The 23,103-nt window shown below is 39.4% G+C and overlaps 1 protein-coding gene across 1 annotated transcript; it reads right to left on the bottom strand.

The window, feature by feature from the left end:
* Positions 1-210: 210 nt before the first annotated feature.
* LOC308346737 (disintegrin and metalloproteinase domain-containing protein 20-like) lies at positions 211-2,427 on the bottom strand (the record flags this gene model as incomplete). The annotated part of the gene is made up of 1 exon (XM_080809766.1): positions 211-2,427. A coding segment is annotated over one exon (2,217 nt), but the record flags the coding sequence as incomplete, so codon positions are not given.
* Between the last annotated feature and the right edge of the window lie 20,676 nt (positions 2,428-23,103).

Genomic DNA, 23,103 nt, shown 5'->3' with positions numbered 1-23,103 from the left:
GATGGTACTAAATTTAACTGTGTAGACCTCATGTTAAGTCGGCAAGTCATTTTATTTTAAGATGACAACCTCAGAGTAGCTATAGGATTCTGTAATCATCAGAGTGATTCTTGTCATTTCTCTTAGTCCCTGCCAATATGATTTTCTCCACCTGGTGCATTCCGGTCACTATTTACTTGTGTGTAGGCAATTCTGCTTTTTATCTTCTTCTTATGTCATCTCTTCTAAATGATGAAAGGCACCAATGATGCCTGAAGTCAGTAAAATAATTAAGCGAATTATCAGTAGAAGTAATGCCTGGTTTATATTAAAAACAATATTGGCCCGAAGACTAAATTCTCTGTCAGGTGGAGGGCCGCTGTCTATACTACCACCTACTCCCCTCTCTTCACAAGTTGGGGGTTTCCAACCTCTCATACAGTGACAATGTTTCATGTTGTTACACACCCCTCGGTAATTGCATGTCTTGACATCACAGTCAAACCCCAAGTCTTGAATAAAAGTACAGTTCTGTTGAAAACAGTACCTTCCTGGGCCACATGTTGCCCCATCCATGACAAGCCCCATTTCTGGCAGATCCATCCCATGGTGTGCATCGTATCCAAAGCATAACTCTTCCTTAACATCACGTACTATTATATGACGAAATACAGTGTGCTCACCTCCACCAGGAATTTCTTTGACATCACGACAGTGCAGTAGTCCACAAAAAACATTATGTTCTTCACACTTCACAGGTTTTCCTCCTCCTCGTATCACCTTCACCCCACAGTTCCCAAATCGGTCACCTAAGACATTCAATTTTTGATAGCAGGCTGGTGCACCGTCTTTTGTTTGGTGGCCAAAGAGGGACTGGCATTGCATATCACGATCACTGCAGTTTCCTCTCACACAGACAGCCAATGGTGAACATGGAGTTCCATCTTGGGTGTAAAAGTCATTAGGACAATTATGCGATCTCCCATCACAGTATTCTGGGAGATCACAAATACCAAGACTATCTCTGCAAAGCAATCCAGGTAGAGCATATGTGCAGTCAACACAGCAGGTTCCTCCATTGCAATCACTGCCAGGGGTGAGGATACAATCGCTCTTGCAACACTTATTAGTAGAACACTGTTTTAAGGAGCCACAGTCACATTCTTCCCCCTGATCCACGAACAGGTCACCACAACGAGCAGCTATTGAAGGAAAATTGGTGTACGGTACATTTGGTCTGCTCAAACAAGGATCCCATACAGTGAGCTTGTGATGTATTTTTTCATAAGTACAGTTGCTCATCATATCCAATAAATCAGGCTCAGGAGCCATGACGCAGTGCTTTCTTCGAAAGCATTGACAACCTGGTGTATCATGATCAACGCCCAAATTATGACCTAGGGTATGTGCTGCAACAGCCGCAGCCAAAAATACATGGTATCTTGTCATATATACATATGCCACGCCCCACTTAGGGTTGCACGCTCCATTGGGTTGGCCATAGTATGAGGCCCCACCAATTCTATCCCCTGTAAGAAGCATTGAAGTATCATGAGGAATATCGTTATACCAACCCCAGTATTTCCACAAACCAAAATCAGTCATGATATTTTGAATCTCTTGCTCTTCATATAAATCTACCTTATCCCTTTTATCCCATATGCACAAAACGCGTATGTAGACATCTAGGAGAGTTGGTTTGTAGATGGTATGTAATATGTTGTTCAAAATCACTACACTCTCTAGTACATGTGTGAGATTAGTGTCCAATTCAATTAATGACTTAGAAGTTGTGTAGTGGATTTTAAAGTATTTCTTATGTGGCCACCACAAATACACGGGGGCGGCTCTAGGAGTTCCAGCAAGAATTGTCTCTTCGTATTCTTGATTTGTATCGTGCTCTTCAATCTTACACCTTTCAAGCCCTGATAATCTTCTTTGTGACACAAGCAGAGAAACTACATGCTCAAATTTGGAAGAAGTTTCCAGTGGTTTTATTTCGTAAGTGAAGTCATCCACCTGCAGCATGCCACGCAGACCCCCATAGCAGGTGTCCAGTGTGCCCATGGAGCCAGGAACCCCTTCCAGGTAGCAGTAGTAGTAGCAGTCTCGGGGGACAAAGGGGTAGTCCTCCTGCATGGCGCCCTGATCGTTATCGGTGATAACAGGAAACTGCCTGGGCAGCAAGTTCTTCTTGATTTTCATGTGAACCACATGTCTTTGACCCCTGAGGTGAATCTTGTAGGAGAGTTGGCCTTGTCTCTCAGTTCCACCCACCCTGTGGGACACCTTCCTGGGGATCACAACTTCAGAGAAAGTGAAGCGCCATCCTGGGAGGGCATGAGAGCAGCAGACTGCGGACAGGAGTAGCCAGAGGAGAGGCAGCCAGAGGTCACCTGTTGAGTGGGCCCGGGCCCAGGCTGGCCCCATGGCTGAAAGAGCCTGTGACCACAGAAGATTCAGTCGGGTGGGAGGTAGGCAAGATGATCACCCATACAGCAACTTTTCTAGCAGGGGAGTCTGGAGGAGAGCAGAGAGGGACTGGGGGGCACGGGCTCCCCAGGGAGGGGGTGGGGAGCTATTATGTAATAATGGTGTGCTCATCAGGGGAGGCTGTGCTCAGTGAGCTGGGCATCCTAGCCCAGGGGACTTAGAGAAGAGAAAAAAATAGAAGGAATTGGGAACAGTAGTTCCCATGGGCTGAAAGGTCCCATGGTCTCTTGGAGAAGTCTCAGGGGAAGAATAAGTGCATTTTGTAGCATTTTCAGTGAGGGAAGGACTTTTCTTTCTCAAACCTAAATGGCATAAGGGATCAACAAGTAATTAAAACAGAGGATGGAGAGGAGATTGAAAGTTTCTTCAAAGAATTCTGAGTATGAATTACGTCTCATACTTTACAGCAAGAATTGTCTCTTCGTATGAGACAATTATGTCTCATACTTTACAACAATTGAGTGCACTTGGGATGATTGGTGTGAAGAAAGAGTAAATAGAGTTCATGTGTAGAACAATTAGAGTCTGTAACAACCATTTCTTATAAAGTCAAACTTGTATCTACCCTACGTCCCAGTGATCCTGGCCCGGGGAAATTACCCACAAATACTAGAATATGAATGTCCACATCAGCTGGATTCATGAACTTATTCCACAAACTGGGAAAAAACAACCAGCACTTAACAGATGAATGAATAAACAAACTGGCATATTCATCTATTGGAATAATCCCTCTTCAATCAGAACTAAATTCTGATCCATGTAAGAACATGGATTTCTCTTACAGTATGATGATGACAGAAGGAATCAGACCAAAGGAACTTAATATAGGATTTAATTTGAATCAATTCTGGAATAGTCTAGAATAGGCTTAATTTATGAGACTCGAATTTTTTTATAAGATTTTTAAATTTATTTTTTGAAAGACAGAGAAAGCAGAGCATGCTGGAGAGAACATGAGTGGGGAGGAGGGGAAGAGGGAGAGGAAGAAGGTTTGGACTTGGGACTTGATCCCATGACCCTGAGATCATGACCCGAGCCAAAGGCAGATGCTTAATAGACTGAGCCACCCAGGCGCCCCTGAGACTAGAATTTAAATCAGTAGTTTCCTGCTGTGGCAATGGAGGAATGGAGGGAACTTTCCTGAGTGACAGGAAACTTGTGTATCTTGATGGGGATGTGCTGTGGATTGAATGTTTGTGTCCCTGAAAAATTCATGGGTTGAAATCCTAAACCCCAGCATGATGGTGGTAGGAGGTGGGGCCTGTGGAAGGTGATTAGGTCATGAGGGTGGAGTCTTCAGGAATGGGATTAGGGTCTTTATAAAAAAGAGGCCCCAGAGAGATCTCTCACCTCTTCTGCACATGGCTTTACAGCAAGAGGAACCACCTATGAAGCAAGAAGCGCCCTCACAAGACAATGAATCTGCTGGTCACTTGAATTTGGATTTCTTCTCTTCACAACTGTGAACAAGAAGCCACCCAGTCATTACTATTTTGTTATACCGGCCAAAAGAAGCTAAAATGTGTTTATAAATCAAACAAATCAAAACTCATCAAGGTCCACCTTAAAATCTACTTATTTTATTGTATGCTAAGTATTCCTAAAAAAAATTACATTTTCTATTGTGGAATAATGGACATACAATATTACATTAGTTTCAGGTGTACAACACAGTGACTGGACAATTATATACATTGCATAATTGTCACCACAATAAGCCTAGTACCATCTGTCACTTTTCAAAGTTAATTCAATATTATTGACTATATTGCTCATTCTCTATATTACATCTCCATGATTTACTTAATAATGGATGTTTGTACTTCTTAATCCTCTTCACTCATTTTGCCTTGCCCCCCAAACCCCTGCCCTTTTGCAACAACTAATCTGTTCTCTGTATCTAGGAGTCTGGGTTTTGTTTTCTTTTATTTGTTTGTTTTTGAGATTCCACATGTAAGTAATCATGTAATCATGCAGCATTTGTCTCTGACTTATTTCACTTAGCCTCATGGCTATCCATGCTGTTGAAAATTTCATTTTTTTTAATGGCTGAGTAGCATTCCACTTTATATACATGTCACATCTTCCTTACCCATTCACCCATGGATGGACTTTAATGTTGTTTTCCTATCGTGGCTATTGTAAATAATGCTGCAATAAACATAAGGGTGCACATATCTTTCAAAGTGTGATTTTGTTTGCTTTGGATGAACACCAAGAAGAGGAATTGCTGGTCATATGATAGCTCTATTTTTAAGTTTTTAAAAAGATTTTATTTATTTATTTATTCATTTGAGAGAGAGAGTGCTCAAGTGGGTGGAGGGAGAGGGAGGGAATCTCCAGCAGACTCCATGCTGACTGTAGAACCTGATGTGCAGCTTGATCACATGACCTGAGCCCATACCAAGAGTCAGTTACTCTAAGTGAGTCACCTAGGCACCCCAGTATTTTTATTTTTTGAGGATCCTCCACACTGTTTCCCATAATGACAATATCAATTTATATACCCACCTACAGTGTGCAAGAGTTCCCTTTTCTGCACATACTTGTCAAAACCTGTTATTTGCTATCTTTTTCATAATAACCAGTTATGACAGGTATAAGGTGTTATCCCACTGTGGTTTTGATTTGCATTTTCCTGATGTTTAGTGATATTGAGCATTTTTTCATGTGCCTGTAGGCCACCTGAATGTCTTCTTAAAAAATGCCTATTTTTAATGATTGTTTATTTTGTTTGTTAATAGATTGTATGAGTTCTGTATATATTTTGGATTTTAACTCCTTACTGAATATATGATTTGCAAATATCTTCTTCCATTCTGTAGTCTGTCGTTTCATTTTTTGATGGTCTTCTTTCCTGTACAGAAGCTGTTTAGTTGGAAATATTCCCATACGTTTAATTTTACTTTTGTTTCCCTTGCCTTTGGAGTCACAGAAAAAAATTTGCTAAGACCAATGTCAAGAAGCTTACCACCTATGTTTTTCATATGTTTACCACCTATGTTTTATCATTTTATGATTTCAAGTATTAAATTCAAGTCTTTAATCTATTTTGAGTTGATTGTTTTAAAGATTTATTTATTTCCCAGAGATAGAGAGTGAAAGCAGGTGAAAGCAGGTGGAGCACCAGGCAGAGGGAGAGGGAGAAGCAGGCTTCCTGCTGAGGAAGGAGCCCAACACAAGTCTCAATCGCAGAACCCTGGGATCATGACTTGAGCTAAAAGCAGGTGCTCAACAAACTGAGACACCCAGGCACCCCTGATTTTTTTTTTTAAAGAGAGAGAATGTGAATGGGAGAGGGGAGAGGTGGAAGGAGAGAAAGAATGTTTTCCTTTCAAGATTTTATTTATTTATTTATTTATTTATTTAAAGAGAGAGCACACACATGTGAGGCAGGGGCGGGGCAAAGGAGAGGAAGAGAATATCAAGCAGACTCCTCACTGAGCAGGGAGCCTGACACAGTGCTTGATCTCTTGGTCATGACACTGAGGATCAATTCAAGAGTGAGACAATTAACTAATGGAGCCACACTGGCACCCCTATTTTGAGTTGATTTTTACCCCTAAGTTGAGTTGAGTGTAAGATAGTGGTCCAACTTCATGGTTTTGAATGCAGCTATTCAACACCAGATATAACAGTGGAATGCAAAATCGGAGCCCTTAGAAATCTGCTCTAGTGAGAGACATTGTGGTCCAGGGATCCAAAGAGTCACAGAGCAAACGGGGTTGCCTGAACTGGTTCCCAAGCAGTGGAGCCAGGAAGCAGGTTCAGTGAGCCCAGGAGGGGATTCTCAGTTCAGATTACCATAAACCACGAACCCAGCTGGTAGGTAATGACTCTTTTCCTAAGCAGCCTGAAAAAGGCTAGAACCAGCTCCCATAACTGGGAAAAAGCTTGCAGGGTTGTAGCAGCCTGGAAAGGACCTTGGAGTGGCACCCAGACATGATCCAGGAGCTTTGGGTGTACACGTGAGCCTGCAGTTGCTCTTGGTTTTAGAGTCACAAAGGGCAGTGGTACTCCCGGGCCCCCTGGGACGATCTCTGTGAGAGTTGCAGTGGGTGTGCACCTCAGGAGGCTGCAGTTTTCTGGGCATGCAGAAGTGGAGACTGTCCCAGAGGGTTTATTAAAGAGAGTGATCTTTCTGCTCTGGGCCAGAGGTTTGGGCATGGCCATTTTGCTCTGATCCTCTGAAGAGGCGTGGAAAGCCTCCAGGGAAGAAAAGCCACACAGAGGACCAGTTTGCCTGAACCTATCCCTCTGACAGGGGGTGGGACAACTCCACCCAGGCAGGAATACCTGAGAAATAGCACAGCAGGCCCCTTCCCCAGAAGAGAATCTAGAAGAACAGGTTGATGACAAGCCCATGGATCCCACAAGACTTTAAAATTCCAATGCCAGGGGGAGTTAGTATGTTAGTATCAATATCAGTAGTACAGTGAGCTCCAGGTGTTGCCTCATGACTCATTTATTTTTCAGATAAAATTCTCCTTTTCTTTTCTTTTTCTTATGCTTTTTCTTTTTTTTTCTTTTTTACCTTTTTCTCAATTCAATTCCACCCTAAAACAGCAGAATACTCATTCTTCCTGTGTGCACATGGAAATTTCTCCAGAATAGACCACATACTGGGTCACAAATCAGGTTTCAACTGATATCCAAAGATTGAGATTATTCCCTGCATATTTTCAGACCACAATGCTTTGAAACTGGAACTCAATCACAAGGAGAAATTTGGGAGGAACTCAAACACTTGGAGGGTAAAGAGAATCCTGCTAAAGAATGATTGGGTCATGGGGCACCTGGGTGGCTGAGTGGGTTAAAGCCTCTGCTTTCGGCTCAGGTCATGATCCCAGGGTCCTGGGATCCAGCCCCGCATCAGGCTCTCTGCTAGGTGGGGAGTCTGCTTCCCTTCCTCTCTCTCTGCCTGCCTCTCTGCCTACTTGTGATCTCTCTCTGTCAAATAAATAAAAATAAAAAGCTTAAAAAAAAAAGAAAGAATGATTGGGTCAACCAGGAAATTAAGGAGAACTTAAAACAATTCACTGAAACCAATAAGAATGAAAACACATCAGTCCAAAACCTATGGGATACTTCAGATGTGGTCCAAAGGGGGAAATACATAGCCATCCAAGCCCCTGTCACCAAAAAAGTAGAAAAATCCTGAATACACAAGCTAAACTTACACCTAAAGGGACTGGAGAAAGAAAAACAAATAAAACCTAAACCAAGAAGGAGAAGAGAAATAATAAGGATTAGAGCGGAGATCAGTGAATTAGGAGCTGGAAAAACAGTAGAATAGATCAACAAAACTGGAAGCTGGTTCTTTGAAAGAATTAATATCGATAAACCACTGGCCAGACTTATCCTAAAGAAAAGAGAAAAGACCGAAATTAATAAAATTATAACTGAAAGGGGGAGAGATCATGACTAATACCAAGGATATAGAAATAGTTATTAGAAAGTATTACCCACAACTACATACCAATAAATTCAGCAAACTGGAAGAAACAGATGCCTTCCTGGAAATCTATAAACTACCAAGACTGAAACAGGAAGAAATTGACAATCTGAATAAACTAAAAACCTGTAAAAAAATTGAAGCAATAATGAAAAACATCCCAAAAAACAGGAGTCAAGGACCTGAAGGATTCCCAGGGGAATTCTACCAAACATTTAAAGAAGAAATAATACCTATTCTGCTGAAGCTGTTTTAAAAACAAAAACAAAACAAAACAAACAACAAAAAAAGGAAGGAAAACTTCCAAACTCATTTTATAAGGCCAGCATTACCTTAATCCCAAAACCAGACAAAGACCCATCAAAAAGGAGAATTACAGACCAATGTCCCTGAGGAATATGGATGCCAAAATTCTCAACAAGACCCTAGCCGGGGTGCTTGGGTTGCTCAGTGGGTTAACCCTCTGCTTTCTGTTCAGGTCATGATCTCAGGGTCCTGGGATCAAGCCCCACATCAGGCTCTCTGCTTAGCAGGGAGCCTCCTTCCCCCTTCTCTCTGTCTACTTGTGATCTCTCTGTCAAATAAATAAATAAATAAAATCTTTTTTTTAAAAAAAGATCCTAGCCAATAGGATCCAAAAGGACATTAAAAGGATTATCCATCTCGACCAGGTGGGATTTATTCCTGGAAGGCAAGCATGGTTCAACATTTGCAAATTAATCAGTGTGATAGAACAAATCAATAAGAGAAGAGAGAAGAACCACATGGTCCTCTCAATTGATGCAGAAAAAGCATTTGACAAAATACAGCATCCTCTGCTGATTAAAACTCCTCAGAGTATAGGGATAGAGGGAACATTCCTCAATTTCATAAAAACCATCTATGACGAGCCCACAATGAATATCATTCTCAATGGGGAAAAGTTGAGAACTTTTCCTTTAAGATCAGGAACATGACAAAGATGCCCATTCTCACCACTGTTGTTCAACATGATACTAGAAGTATCCTAGCATCAATGATTAGACAACAAAAAGAAATAAAATTTATTCAAATTGGCAAGGAAGAAATCAAAATCTCTCTCTTCACAGATGACATGATACTTTGTGTGGAAAACCCAAAAGACTCCACCCCCAAATTACTAGAACTCATAAAGCAATTCAGTAATGTGGTAGGGTACAAAATCAATGCACAGAAATCAGTTACTTTTCTGTACACTAACAATGTAACTGTAAAACAAGAAATGAGGGAATTGAATCCATTTACAATAGCACCCAAAACCATAAGATACTTAGGAATAAATCTAACCAAAGAGGTAAAGATCTATACCTAGAAACTACAGAACACTTATGAAAGAAATTGAGGAAGACACAAAGAGATGGAAAAGCATTCCATGCTCATGAATTGGAAGAATAAACATTGTTAAAATATCTGTCCTGCCCACACCAATCTATACTTTCAATGCCATCCCTATAAAAATACCTTTGACATTTTTCACAGAGCTGGAACAAACAATCCTTAAATTTGTATGGAACCAGAAAAGACCCTGCATCGCCAAGGGAATGTTGAAAAGCAAGAACAAAGCTGGGGCCATCACATTGCCTGATTTCAAGCTATGTTACAAAGCTGTGATCATCAGGACAGCATGGTACTGGCACAAAAACAGACACATAGGTCAAAGGAACAGAATAGAGACACCAGAAATGGATCCTCAACTCTACAACCAACTAATCTTTGATAAATCAGGAAAAGAATATCCAACAGAAAAAAGACCGTCTTTTCAATAAATGGTGCTGGGAAAATTGGACAGCCACATGCAGAAGAATGAGCCTGGACCATTCTCTTATACCATACACAAAGGTGAAGTCCAAATGGATGAAAGACCTCAATGTGAGACAGGAATCCATCAAAATCCCAGAGGGAAATATGGGCAGTAACCTCTTCAACATCAGCCACAGCAATTTCTTTCAAGACACGTCTCCAAAGGCAAGGGAAACAAAAGCAAAAATGAACTTTTGGGACTTCATCAAGATAAAAGCCTCCTGCACAGCAAAGGAAACAGCCCACAAAACTAAGAGGCAACCCACAGAATGGGAGAAGATGTTTGCAAATGACATTACAGATAAAAGGCCGGTATCTAAGATCTATAAAGAACTTCTCAAACTCAACACTCAAAAAACAAATAATCCAGTCAGACAATGGGCAGAAGACATAAACAGGTACTTCTCCAAAGAAGACATACAGATAGCTAACAGACACATGAAAAAATGTTCAACATCACTAGCCATCAGGGAAATTCAAATCAAAACCACAATGAGATACCACCTTACACCAGTTCAAATGGCAAAAATTAACAAAGCAGGAAACAATAAATGTTGGCGAGGCTGTGGGGAAAGGGGAACCCTCTTGCATTGTTAGTGGGAATGCAAGATGGTACAGCCACTTTGGAAAACGGTATGGGGGTTCCTCAAGATGTTAGAAGTAGAGCTACCATATGACCCAGCAATTGCACTACTGGATATTTACCCCAAATATATGGGCACATGCACCCCAATGTTCATAGCACCAATGTCCACAATAGCCAAACTGTGGAAGGAGCTGAGGTGCCCTTCAACAGATGCATGGATAAAGAAGATGGGGTGATATATACAATGGAATATTAATTAGCCATCAGAATGGATGAATGCCCACGAGTTACATCAACAGGGATGGAACTGGAGGGGTTATGCTAAGAACATAAGGAATAGCACAGAAGACCATGGGGGAAGGGAGGGAAAACTGAAGGGGGTGGGGAGTCAGGGAGGGAGACAAACCAGGAGAGACTCTCAACTCTAGGAAACAAACTGAGGGTTGCAGAAGGGAGGGGGTGACTGGATGGGGCAGCCAGGTGATGGGTGTAAAGGAGGGCACATGTTGTGATGAGCACTAGGTGTTATATGCAACTGTTAAAAAACTAATAAAAAACTAATATGTTGACTAACTGAATATAATAGGAGATAAATTTTTTAAAAAGAATAGAATACCTAGGAATATTTTACCAGGGAAATGAAAGGTCTGTATTCTTAATAATATAAAACACTTATGAAAAGAATTCCAATAATTGGAAAGATATTCTATTCTGTGCCCATGATTGGAAGAATCAGTATTAAAAAGTCCATACTACCCAAAGCAATCTACAGTTTCAATGAAATCTCTATCAAAATTTTAATGACATTTTTCACATAACTTGAAAAAATAATATCTAATTTCTATGGAATCACAAAAGACCCCAAATAGCCAAAACAATCTTGAGAGAGACAATGCCAGAGGTATCATATCCCTTGATTTCAAACTATATTACAAGGTTATAGTAATAAAATAGTGTGGTAATGGCATAAAAATAGACACATAGATCTAAAGATCAGAATAGAGCCCAGAAGTAAACCCATGCATATGTGGTGAATTCAAATATGCCAAGGAGGCAAGAATGTACAATAGAGAAAGAACAATCTCTTCAGTAAATGGTGTTGAGAAGTTGCTTATTATACCAACTTATATTTCATAGTCACTTTTTAACTTGTATTTTTCACATCTACATTTTTTATAGGTATATGCTTTATTTTAGTCCTTTTTTTTAACTCTATCCAATTTTATCTTTATATATATACAAGTTTTACTTTTGTGTAATTTGGGGATGTAGTGTCTTCTAACACACAGACCAAAATTCACCCAGGAACGAGTGGAACACCCTACTTTATCCATACTGTGAGATTATAATCCCTCTTCCCCTACCCCCCTTTAAAAATATTATTATTCTGTTTCATTTTGGCTTTGTTTTTAAGTGGTGGCTTCTGACCATTCTGGATTTTGCTAGGGTACATCTTGCTTGGGTCATGGTTGATATTTTGGGCTACGTTCATTCGCCCACCCATCATTCCCTGGAGAAAATGACAAGAAGGAGGAACTCACATAGAAAAGAAACAGGCAGTGTTCTTTGCCACAGAGCTAATAGATACGGATATAAGCAAGGTGTCAGAGAGAGAATTCAGGATAGCAATCATAAAGTTAATATCTAGGCTTGAAAAAAGCATAAGTGACAATATAGAATCTCTAAGAGCAGGAGTGAGATCTAACCAGGCCGAAATTTAAAATGCTATGAATGAGATGCAGTCTAAAGTGGATACTCTAAAAGTTAAGGCCAATGAGGCAGAAGAGAGAATAAGTGATCTAGACAATAAGCTGATGGAAGGGAAGAAAGTTGAAAATAGAGATAGGCAGCTAGTGGCCCATGAAAAAAGGCTTGTAGAGATTCATGATGTTATGAAATATTCCAATGTCAGAATTAGTGGGATGCCCAAATGGGTGGAGAGAGAGGGCTAGAAGATATATTTGAGCAAATTATAGCTGAGAACTTCCCTAGTCTGGGGAAGGAAACAAGCATTTGAGTCCAAGAAGCAGAGAGGATCCCTCCAAAAATCAATAAAAATAGATCAACACACCAGCATATAATAGTGAATCTTGCAAATTTTACAGCCAAAGAATCTATCTTGAGAGTAGCTAGGGAGAGGAGGTTCTCTACGTATGGAGGGGGGAACATCAGAATAACACCAGACCTATCCACAGAAATTTGGAAAGACAGAAATGACTGGCAAGACATATTTAGGGTACAAAATGAGAATAACATGCAGCCAAGAATCCTTTATCCAGCAAGGCTATCATTCAAAACAGATGGAGAGATAAAGAGCTTCCAGGACAGGTAGAAACTGAAAGAATATGTGACCACCAAGCCAGCCCTGCAAGAAATATTAAGCAGGATTCTGTAAGTGAAGAGAGACCCCAAGAGTCACATAGACCAGAAAGTAACAGAGACAGTCTACAGAAACAGGGACTTTACAGGCAATACAGTGGCACTAAATTCATATCTTTTTATAGTTACTCTGATTGTAAATGAGCTGAATTCTTCAATCAAAAGACACAGGGTTTCATATTGGATTAAAAAACAAAAAGAAAAACAGGACTCATCCATATGCTGTCTACAAGAGACTCATTTTGAAACTAAAGTCACCTCCAACACACGTTGTTTCCTGTCTTGCTAATTTTGGCCATTCTAACTGGTGTAAGGTGGTATCTCAATGTGGTTTTGATTTGAATCTCCCTGATGGCTAATGATGATGAACATTTTTTCATGTGTCTGGTAGCCATTTGTATTTCTTCATTGGAGAAGTGTCTGTTCATATCTTCTGCCCATTTTTTAATATGATCATCTGTTTTGTGTGTGTTGAGTTTGAGGAGTTCTTTATAGATCCTGGATATCAACCTTTTGTCTGTACTGTCATTTGCAAATATCTTCTCCCATTCCGTGGGTTGCCTCTTTGTTTTGTTGACTGTTTCTTTTGCTGTGCAGAAACTTTTGATCTTGTGTGTTGGAGAGGATGTGGAGAAAGGGGAACCCTCTTACACTGTTGGTGGGAATGCAAACTGGTGCAGCCACTTTGGAGAACAGTGTGGAGATTCCTCAGGAAATTAAAAATAAAGCTTCCCTATGACCCTGCAATTGCACTACTGGGTATTTACCCCAAAGATATAGATGTAGTGAAAAGAAGGGCCATCTGTACCCCAATGTTTATAGCAGCAATGGCCACGGTCGCCAAACTGTGGAAAGAACCAAGATGCCCTTCGACGGATGAATGGATAAGGAAGATGTGGTCCATATACACTATGGAGTATTATGCCTCTATCAGAAAGGACGAATACCCAACTTTTGTAGCAACATGGACAGGACTGGAAGAGATTATGCTGAGTGAAATAAGTCAAACAGAGAGAGTCAAGTATCATATGGTTTCACTTATTTGTGGAGCATAACAAATAATATAGAGGACAAGGGTAGATGGAGAGGAGAAGGGAGTTGAGGGAAATTGGAGGGGGAGGTGAACCATGAGAGACTATGGACTCTGAATAACAACCTGAGGGTTTTGAAGGGGCGGGGGGTGGGAGGGTGGGGGAACCAGGTGGTGGGTATTGGGGAGGGCACAGATTGCATGGAGCACTGGGTGTGGTGAAAAAACAATGAATACTGTTACGCTGAAAATGAATAAAAAATTTAATTAAAAAAAATAAAAAAAAATAAAAAGTGCAAAATAATTCAAGTAAAAAAAAAAAAAAATAAAGTCACCTCCAGATTGAAAGTGAGGGGATGGAGAACAATTTACCATGCTAATGGACCTCAAAAGAAAGCTGGGGCTGCAATCCTCATATCAGACAAATTAGATTTTAAACCAGAGATTGTAATAAGAGATGTAGAGGGACATTATATTATACTTAAAAGGTCCATCCAACAAGAATATCTAACAATTATAAATATCTATGCCCCCAACATGGGAACAGTCAATTATATAAAGCAATTAATAACCAAAATAAAGAAACATATTGATAATAATACACTAATAGCAGGAGACCTCAGCATCCACTCACAGCAATGGATAGATCATCTAAGTAGAAGATCAACAAAAAAACAAGAGCATTGAATGACACACTGGACCAGATGGACTTCGTAGATATACACAGAACATTCCACCCTAAAACAACAGAATACTCATTCTTTTTGAGTGCACATGGAATTTTCTCCAGAATAGACCACATACTGGGTCTAACTCAGGTCTCAACTGATATCCAAAGATTGAGATTATTCCCTGCATATTTTCATACCACAATGCTTTGAAACTGGAACTCAATCACAAGAAGAAATATGGAAGGAACTCAAACACTTGGTAGTTAAAGAGCATCCCGCTAAAGAATGCTTGGGTCAACCAGGAAATTAAAGAACTAAAAATTCATTGAAACCAATGAAAATGAAAACACATCAGTCCAAAATGTATGGAAAACTGCAAAGGCTGTCTTAAGAGGGACGTACATAGCCATTCAGGCCTCTCCCCCCAAAATTAGAAAAATCTCAAATGCACAGGCTAACCTTACACCTAAAGGACCTGCAGAAAGAATAGCAAATAAAGCCTAAACCAAGTAAGCAAAGAGAAATAATAAAGATTGAGCAGAAATCAACAAAGCAGAAACCAAGAGAACAGTAGAACAGATCAACGAAACTAGAAGCTGATGCTTTGAAAGAATTAATAAGATTGACAAAGCTCTGGCCAGATTTATCCAAAGAAGAGAGGAAGGCCCCAAACTAATAAAATAATGAATGAAAGGGGGAGAGATCACGACCAACACCAAGGAAATTCAGTCAATTTTAAGAACATATTATGAGCAACTATATGCCAACAAATTAGACAATCTGGAAGAAATTGATGCCTTCCTGGGAACTTATAAACTACCAAAACTGAAACAGGAAGAAACAGAAAATCTAAACAGACCAGTAACTAGCAAGGAAATTGAAGCAGTAACCAAAAGCCTCCCCCCAAAACAAGAGTCCAGGGCCAGATGGCTTCCCAGGGGGAATTCTACCAAACATTTAAAGATGAGATAACTGAGGGTTTTGGAGGGGAGGGGAGTGGGAGGTTGGGTGGGCCTGGTGGTGGGTAGACGTATGGAGGACATGTATTGCATGGAGCACTGGGTGTGATGTATACACAATGAACTCTGGAACACTGAAAAGAAATTTAAAAAGTAAATAAAAATTTAAAAAAAGAAGAAATAATACTTATTCTACTGGAGCTGCTTCAAAAAATAGAAACAGAAGGAAAACTTCCAAACTCATTCTATAAGGCCAGCATTACCTTGGTCCTTAAACCAGACAAAGACCCCATCAAAAAAGGGAATTACAGACCAATATCCCTGATAAACATGGATGCCAAAATACTCAAGATCCTAGCCAATAGGATCCAACAGTACATTTAAAGGATTATTCACCACGACCAAGGGGGTTTATTGCTGGGATGCAAGGGTGGTCCAACATTCACAAATCAATCAACATGATAGATCACACTGATAAAAGAAGAGACAAGAACCATATGATCCTCTCAATTGAGGCAGAAAAAGCATTTGACAAAATACAGATCCTTTCTTAAAACTCTTCAAAATATAGGGATAGAGGGAACATACCTCAATATCATAAAAGCCACTTATGAAAAGCCACAGCAAATATCATTCTCAATGGGGAAAAACTGAGAGCTTTTCTCTTAAGGTCAGGAACATGACAGGGATGCCTATTCTAACCACTATTGTTCAACATAGTATTAGAAGTCCTGGCATAATGTTCCACTGTATATATGGACCATATCTTCTTTATCCATTCATCTGTTGAAGGGCATCTTGGCTCTTTCCACAGTTTGGCAGTTGTGGACATTGCTGCTATGAACATTGGGGTACATATGGCCCTTCTTTTCACTACATCTGCATCTTTAGGGTAAATAAGAAGTAGTGCAATTGCAGGGTCATAGGGTAATTCTATTTTTAATTTTTTGAGAAATCTCCACACTGTTTTCCAAAGTGGCTGCACCAACTTGCATTCCCTTTCTCCACAACCTCACCAACACTTGTTGTTTACTGTCTTATTGATTTTGGCCATTCTAACTGGTATAAGGTGGTATCTCAATGTGGTTTTGATTTGAATTTTCCTGATAGCTAATGATGGTGAACATTTTTTCATGTATCTGTTAGCCATTTGTATGTCTCCTTTGGAGAAGTGTTTGTTCATGTCTTCTGCCCATTTTTTGGCATGATTATCTGTTTTGCGTGTGTTGAGTTTGAGGAGTTCTTTATAGATCTTGGATATCAGCCCTTTGTCTGTAGTGTCATTTGCGAATCTTCTCCCATTCCATGGGTATGCAGCCATCAGAAAGGATGAATACCCAACTTTTTAAAAATATATTTTTTAAAGATTTTATTTATTTGACAGACAGAGATCACAAGTAGGCAGAGAAGCTGGCAGAGAGAGAGGAGGAAGCAGGCTCCCTGCTTAGCAGAGAGCCCGATGTGGGGCTTGATCCCAGCACCCTGGGATTATGACCTGAGCTGAAGGTAGAGGCTTTAACCCGCTGAGCCACCCAGGCGCCCCTGAATACCCAACTTTTGTATCAACATGGATGAGACTGGAGGAGATTATGCTGAGTGTAATAAGTCAAGCAGAAAAAGTCAATTATCATATGGTTTCACTTAATTGTGGAGCATAAGGAATAACAAGGAGGACATTAGGAGAAGGAAAGGAAAAGTGAATTGGGGTAAATCAGAGTGGGGGATGAACCATGAGAGATTGTGGACTCTGAGAAACAAACTGAGGGTTTTGGAGGGGACAGGGGTTGGGGGTTGGGTGAACCTGCTGGTGGGTATTAAGGAGGGCACGTATTCCATGGAGCATTGGGTGTGGGCATAAACAATGAATCTTGGAACACTGAGAAAAAAAAAAAAAAAAAAGAAGTCCTGGCCTCAGCAATCAGACAACAAAAAGAAATAAAAGGCATCTGAATCAGCAAAGAAGAAGTCAAACTTTCTCTTTTCACAGATGTCATACTTTATGTGGAAAACCCAAAAGACTCCACCCCCATATTACTAGAACTCTCTATTTTGTTGCTGAGATCATCTAGTGACTTTCTGTCTTCAGGTTTTTTTGTATTTTTCAGTTATAAATTTTTCATTATTTTGTTTTTTCTCTCTTATATTTCTTTAGTGAGACTTTATTTTTCTCCAGACTTTTTTTTTTTTCAACCACTTCAATCATTTTGGTATTTCCCAATAAAGCATTTTTAGGATGCTGCTTCAAAACCCTTCTCAGATAATTTCAACATCTGCATCCTCTCAGAGTTGGTATCTACAGATTGTCTTTTCTCATTTAAGCTGAAACTTTGCTAGTTCTTTGTATGACAGGTAAATTTTCACTTTATTCTGAACACTTTGGGGTTTGAGATCCTATTTAAATAGCAGTCCCTCTCTGATACTGAACTATTGTTATTAGTAGATGTTGGTAGATGTCCAGGTTCCAGCTGACATGCCAAGAGGAAGAAGTTAATACTGTTAAGCTGTGGAAATTCACTCTTGTCCCTCTTGGCCTCTTCTGACATCACCCATGCTGTGAGGTTAAAGGATGCCTCATTGTTGCTGCCCAAGTGGTCTCCAATAATTGTCAAATTGGGTACTCAAGACTACACGGTGAGAATGAAAGTCTCAGAACTCTCTTTGACCTTCGCTGACACCATCCCGGGGCCAGAGCTGGGCACATCATTAGAAGTGGGTGTGATTGGATGTTTAAGACCCTCATGTGGCCTATGGTAATAAGGATACATGTGGGACTAAAATATTTCCCATGAAATCTGGCTGGAGTAGGACAGTTATTTTCTAAGATATTTCTGTCTAGGCTGCTCATTTCTTGGTCCTCTGGCTAAGGAGAGAAAACTTGATTTGGGGCTTTTTTTGGGGGGGAGGTCTTTTTTTGTCCTTGACTATTTCATTTCAAGCTTGTAGGCTTCTCCAGATGCAATGGGAGAAAAAGAAAACGCAGAGAAATCACAGCCATGCTGTTCCTTAGGTCCCAATGTCCTTAGCTGGTTCATATTCTTTGCTCCATCTTTCTGAACTTTCTTATGTTTGTTTTATATATAAAGTTGGTGTTTTAACTTGAACTGAGCAAGATCAATAGAGATAAGAGTGTTTATCTTTTCTAGAACCATTAGTCCTTAATGCTATTTTTAAAAGAAATGAATATTACTCCTTTTTTCAGCAAGGGAGATCAAGCCACAACTACTTTTAGAAGCTTTCAATCCTTCCCCAACTCTCTTTCTCCCAGGATATTGTTCTATCAGAAGCAGGTGTTCTAGTCTTGCTACTAAATCTTTTCCAGGATTAAGTTTCTGTAGTTTCCTTCTCTCTCATTTCTTGGAACAGGTTTTTTTCATTGTTAATCATCTCTGGAATAGGGGCAAATTTTACCCACTGGGTTCAGTTGCAGACAAGACTTTTTAAATGTACCTTTCTTAAGACAGAGGTGTTTCCCAGTCAGAATGGCTAAAATTAACAAATCAGGAAACAGCAGATATTGGTGAGTATATGGAGAAAGGGGAGCCCTTAGACTGTTGGTGGGAATGCAAACTGGTGCAGCCACTCTGGAAAACAGTATGGAGGTTCCTCAAAAAGTTAAAAATAGTGGTGCTCAGTCAGGTGAGTAGCTGACTCTTGGTGTTGGCTCAGGTCATGATCTCAGGGTCCTAGGATTGAGTTCTGCATCAGGCTCCATGCTCAGTGGGGTCTGCTTGAGGACTCCCTGTGCTCTTCCCACTCATGCTTTCTCTAAAATAAAATAAATAAATCTTTTAAAAGAGTTAAACTCTATGGTCAACTAATCTTTGACAAAGCAGGAAAGAATATCCAATGGAAAAAAAGACATTCTCTTCAACAAATGGTAATGGGAAAATAGGACAGCCACATGCAGAAGAATGAGACTAGACCATTCTCTTACACCATACACAAAGATAAATTCCAAATGGATGAAAGACCTAAATGTGAGACAGAAATCCATCAAAATCCTAGAGGGGACACAAGCAATAACCTCTTTGAGCTCAGACACAGCAACTTCTTGCAAGACACATCTCTAAAGGCAAGGGAAACAGAAGCAAAAATGAACTATTGGGATTTCATCAATTTAAAAAGCTTCTGCCTGGCAAGGAAAACAGTCAACAAGACTAAAAGGCAACCTATGGAATGACAGAATATATTTGCAAGCGACATAACAGATAAAACGCTGGTATCCAAGATCTATAAAGAACTTAGCAAATTCAACACAAAAAAAAACAATCCAGTCAAGAGATGGGCAGATGATATGAACAGACACTTCTCCAAAGAACACATACAAATAGCTAACAGACACATGAAAAAATGCTCCACATAACTTGTCATCAGGGAAATACAAATCAAAACCACAATGAGATACCACCTTATACCAGTTCAAATGGCAAAAATTAACAAGGAACAACAAATGTTGGTAAGGATGTGGAAAAAGTGCAACCCTCTTTAACTGTTGGTGGGAATGCAAGCTGGTACGGCCACTCTGGAAAATAGTATGGAGGTTGCTCAAGAAGTTAAAAATAGAGCTACCCTACAACCCAGCAATTGCAGTACTGGGCATTTACCCCAAAGATACAGATGTAGTGAAAAGAAGGGGCACCTGTACCCCAATGTTCACAGCAGCAATGTCCACAATACTCAAACTGTGGAAGGAGCAGAGATGTGCTTTAACAGATGGATGATAAAGAAAACATGGTTGATATGTATAATGCAATATTGTTCAGACATCAGAAAGGATGAATACCTATCATTTACATGGACATGGATAGAATGGAGGGGATTATGCTAAGTGAAATAAGTCAAGAAGAGAAAGACAATTATCATATAGTTTTACTAATACATGGAATATAAGAAATAGTGCAGAGGATCATAGGGAAGGGAGGGAAAACTGAGTGGCAAGATATCAGAGAGGGAGACAAACCATGAGGGATTTAACTCTGAGGGTTGTGGAAAGGGAGGTTGGGGGTGGTGGGTTAACTGTGTGATGGGCATTAAGGAGGGCATGTAATGTGATGAGCACTAGGTGTTATATGCAACTAATGAATCATTGTACACTACACCAAAAACTAATGATGTACTGCATGTTGGCTAATTGAATTGAAATTTTTAAAAACATTAAAAATAGAACTACCCTATGACCCAGCAGCACTACTAGGTATTTTTTTTAATTTTTAAAAATTTTTAATAAGTATATTCATGTGAATTATTCTACATAACCTTTTGAGCATGCCCACAAATCAAAACATTTTAAAACTCATTTTTATAGGTGAGAAATCCAAGAAACCTGGCTCTAAAATTATCTTTTCTACATTTTTCTTCTTTATAACAACAATGTAAAATAAACCTAATGTATTTGAAGAAGCAATTACTAAGTCAATTTTGCATATAGTCTATACAAATGACCATACCCTGGGACAGAAGGCTGATCTAACTAGATATGTGTGAGGAAAAGTAGTGGAAAGGGCTCTATCCAAAGGATACAAAAACAGTGATTTGAAGGGGCACATGCACCTCAACATTTGCAGCAATGTCCACAACAGCCAAAATAAGGAAAGAGCTCAGATGTCCATCAATTGATGAATGGTGGAGGATGTGGTATGTATACACACACACAAACACATGCACAGAGGATTATTACTCAACCACCAAAACGAATGAAATCTTGCCATTGGCAATGGTGTGGATGGAACTAGAAGGTATTAAGCTAAGCAAAATAAGTCAGTTAGAAAAAGATAAATACTATATGATTTCACTCATATGTGGAATTTAAGAAACAAAACAGATGAACATAGGGGAAGGGAAAGAAAATAAAACAATAAGAAAACAGAGAGGGAGGCAAACCATAAGACACTCTTAACTATAGAGAACAAACTGAGGGTTGCTGAAAGGGAGGTTGGTGGAGAGATGGGGAAATTGATGATGAGCATTAAGGAGGGCACTTGATGTAATAGGCACTGGGTATTGTATGCAACTGATGAATCACTAAATTCTACCCCTGAAACTAATAATACACTATATGATAACTAGAATTTAAATAAAATCTTAAAAAAAAAAAAAAGACAGGGGCATCTTCGTTTTGCCTGGATGAATGAAACAGTTTATAAAAAGGAACCTCCTAAGCTCTATAATTATCAAGTAGAAGCATTTTTAATGACAGTCCTTTTCTATTTCCTCACAGAAAAAGTTTCTTCTATTCATGCTGGATTTCTCAGAAATCTGCTATAGGAGTGCTGACAATACTGACTCCAACTTTGGCCCTTACCTTGTTCATGTCCCTGCAATGACCGCCCTTGTTCCGGGTCTTGTGTAGGTTAATGTATGTTAATGTATGCAGGTATTGGAAAGTGGAGGAAGGATAGTAAAAAAAATCCTCTAGGAAAAAAACTGAGGCTTGCTGGAGGGGAGATGGGTAGGGCGATGGGGTTACTGGGTGATAGGCATTAAGGAGGGCACTTGATATAATGAGCACTTGCATATAACATGAGTGTTATATGCAAATGATGAATCACTAAATTCTACTCCTGAAACTAATAATACACTATATGTTAACTAAATTTAATTTTAATAAAGAATTAAAACAAAAACAAAAGCAAAAATGGCGAACGATCCTGACATTGTGCAGCCGCTCTCTGCAAAGTCAGGACCTTAACCCACAGATTTTATAGAGAAAAGGGCAGTTATCTAAAATGGTACCATCTGTGCACCAGAAGAAAGATCAGAGGGCTTCCCATTTTCTGGTCAGGGCATACATTAACCTACACAAGACCTGGAACAAGGGCGGTCATTGCAGGGACATGAACAAGATAAGGGCCAAAGATGGAGTCAGTACTGTCAGCACTCCTATAGCAGATTTCTGAGAAATCCAGCATGAATAGAAGAAATTTTTCTGAGAGGAAATAGAAAAAGACTGTCATTAAAAATGCTTCTACTTGATAATTATAGAGCTCTGAATCTACTAGTTAAATTAGCAGGTAGCAAGATTCATTGGCCAAGAATCCGTTTAAAATAGAATCTACTCAAGAATTAGCAGTAATATTTTATTCTATGTAATATTTATATAATTGAAATCATCTTATAGATTATATATTTTGCCAAATACTGTGTTATAAACTCTCTAGCAAATGATTTTGAGCATATTTTTCTAAAAAACATAATAGGAGACAATTTTTAAGACTCAAGATTATAAACTATAATAAAAATTATTGAATATGGCAATTATAAAGGGAATTCTAGTATATCAATGTTGTCTAGATTATTTAGAAAATATTTGATACTAAATGTAGAATTTGATCTTGACCTACAAAGTGACCATATAATTTAGTTCCATTGTGAAAAGTGAATTACACAGTCTAGGCCAACACAGTAGCATGAGCAAAATTATGAAGCAGAAATGAAGCTACAATGTAGGAGGACATAGAATGGAGCTGAGGAGGCTATCCAATTCCAATTATATTGAAGTTGTATAGAAATAGTGGAGCCAGAGCAAAATATCTTTGACAGCCAGTTGTTCCTGAAGTGAAAGATCCTTGTTGCCAAGCAACTAAATCTAGAACTTTGTCACCTCAGAGATGAAAGGAGGTTTCCCTTTGTTTCCCTTTGTTATGTGAGGTCCACTACAAATCTTTGCTAATTCGTAGGTGTGGAACAAACCATCAAGAAAGAAAAAGCCATGAAAACAATTGTTTCTTCTG

The sequence above is a fragment of the Martes martes genome (assembly GCF_963455335.1).
Source record: "Martes martes genome assembly, chromosome: 7".
NCBI classification, from domain to species: Eukaryota; Metazoa; Chordata; class Mammalia; order Carnivora; family Mustelidae; genus Martes; species Martes martes.
The sequence above is the reverse complement of the archived record's forward strand: the minus strand, read 5'-3'. Positions and strand labels throughout refer to the sequence as shown.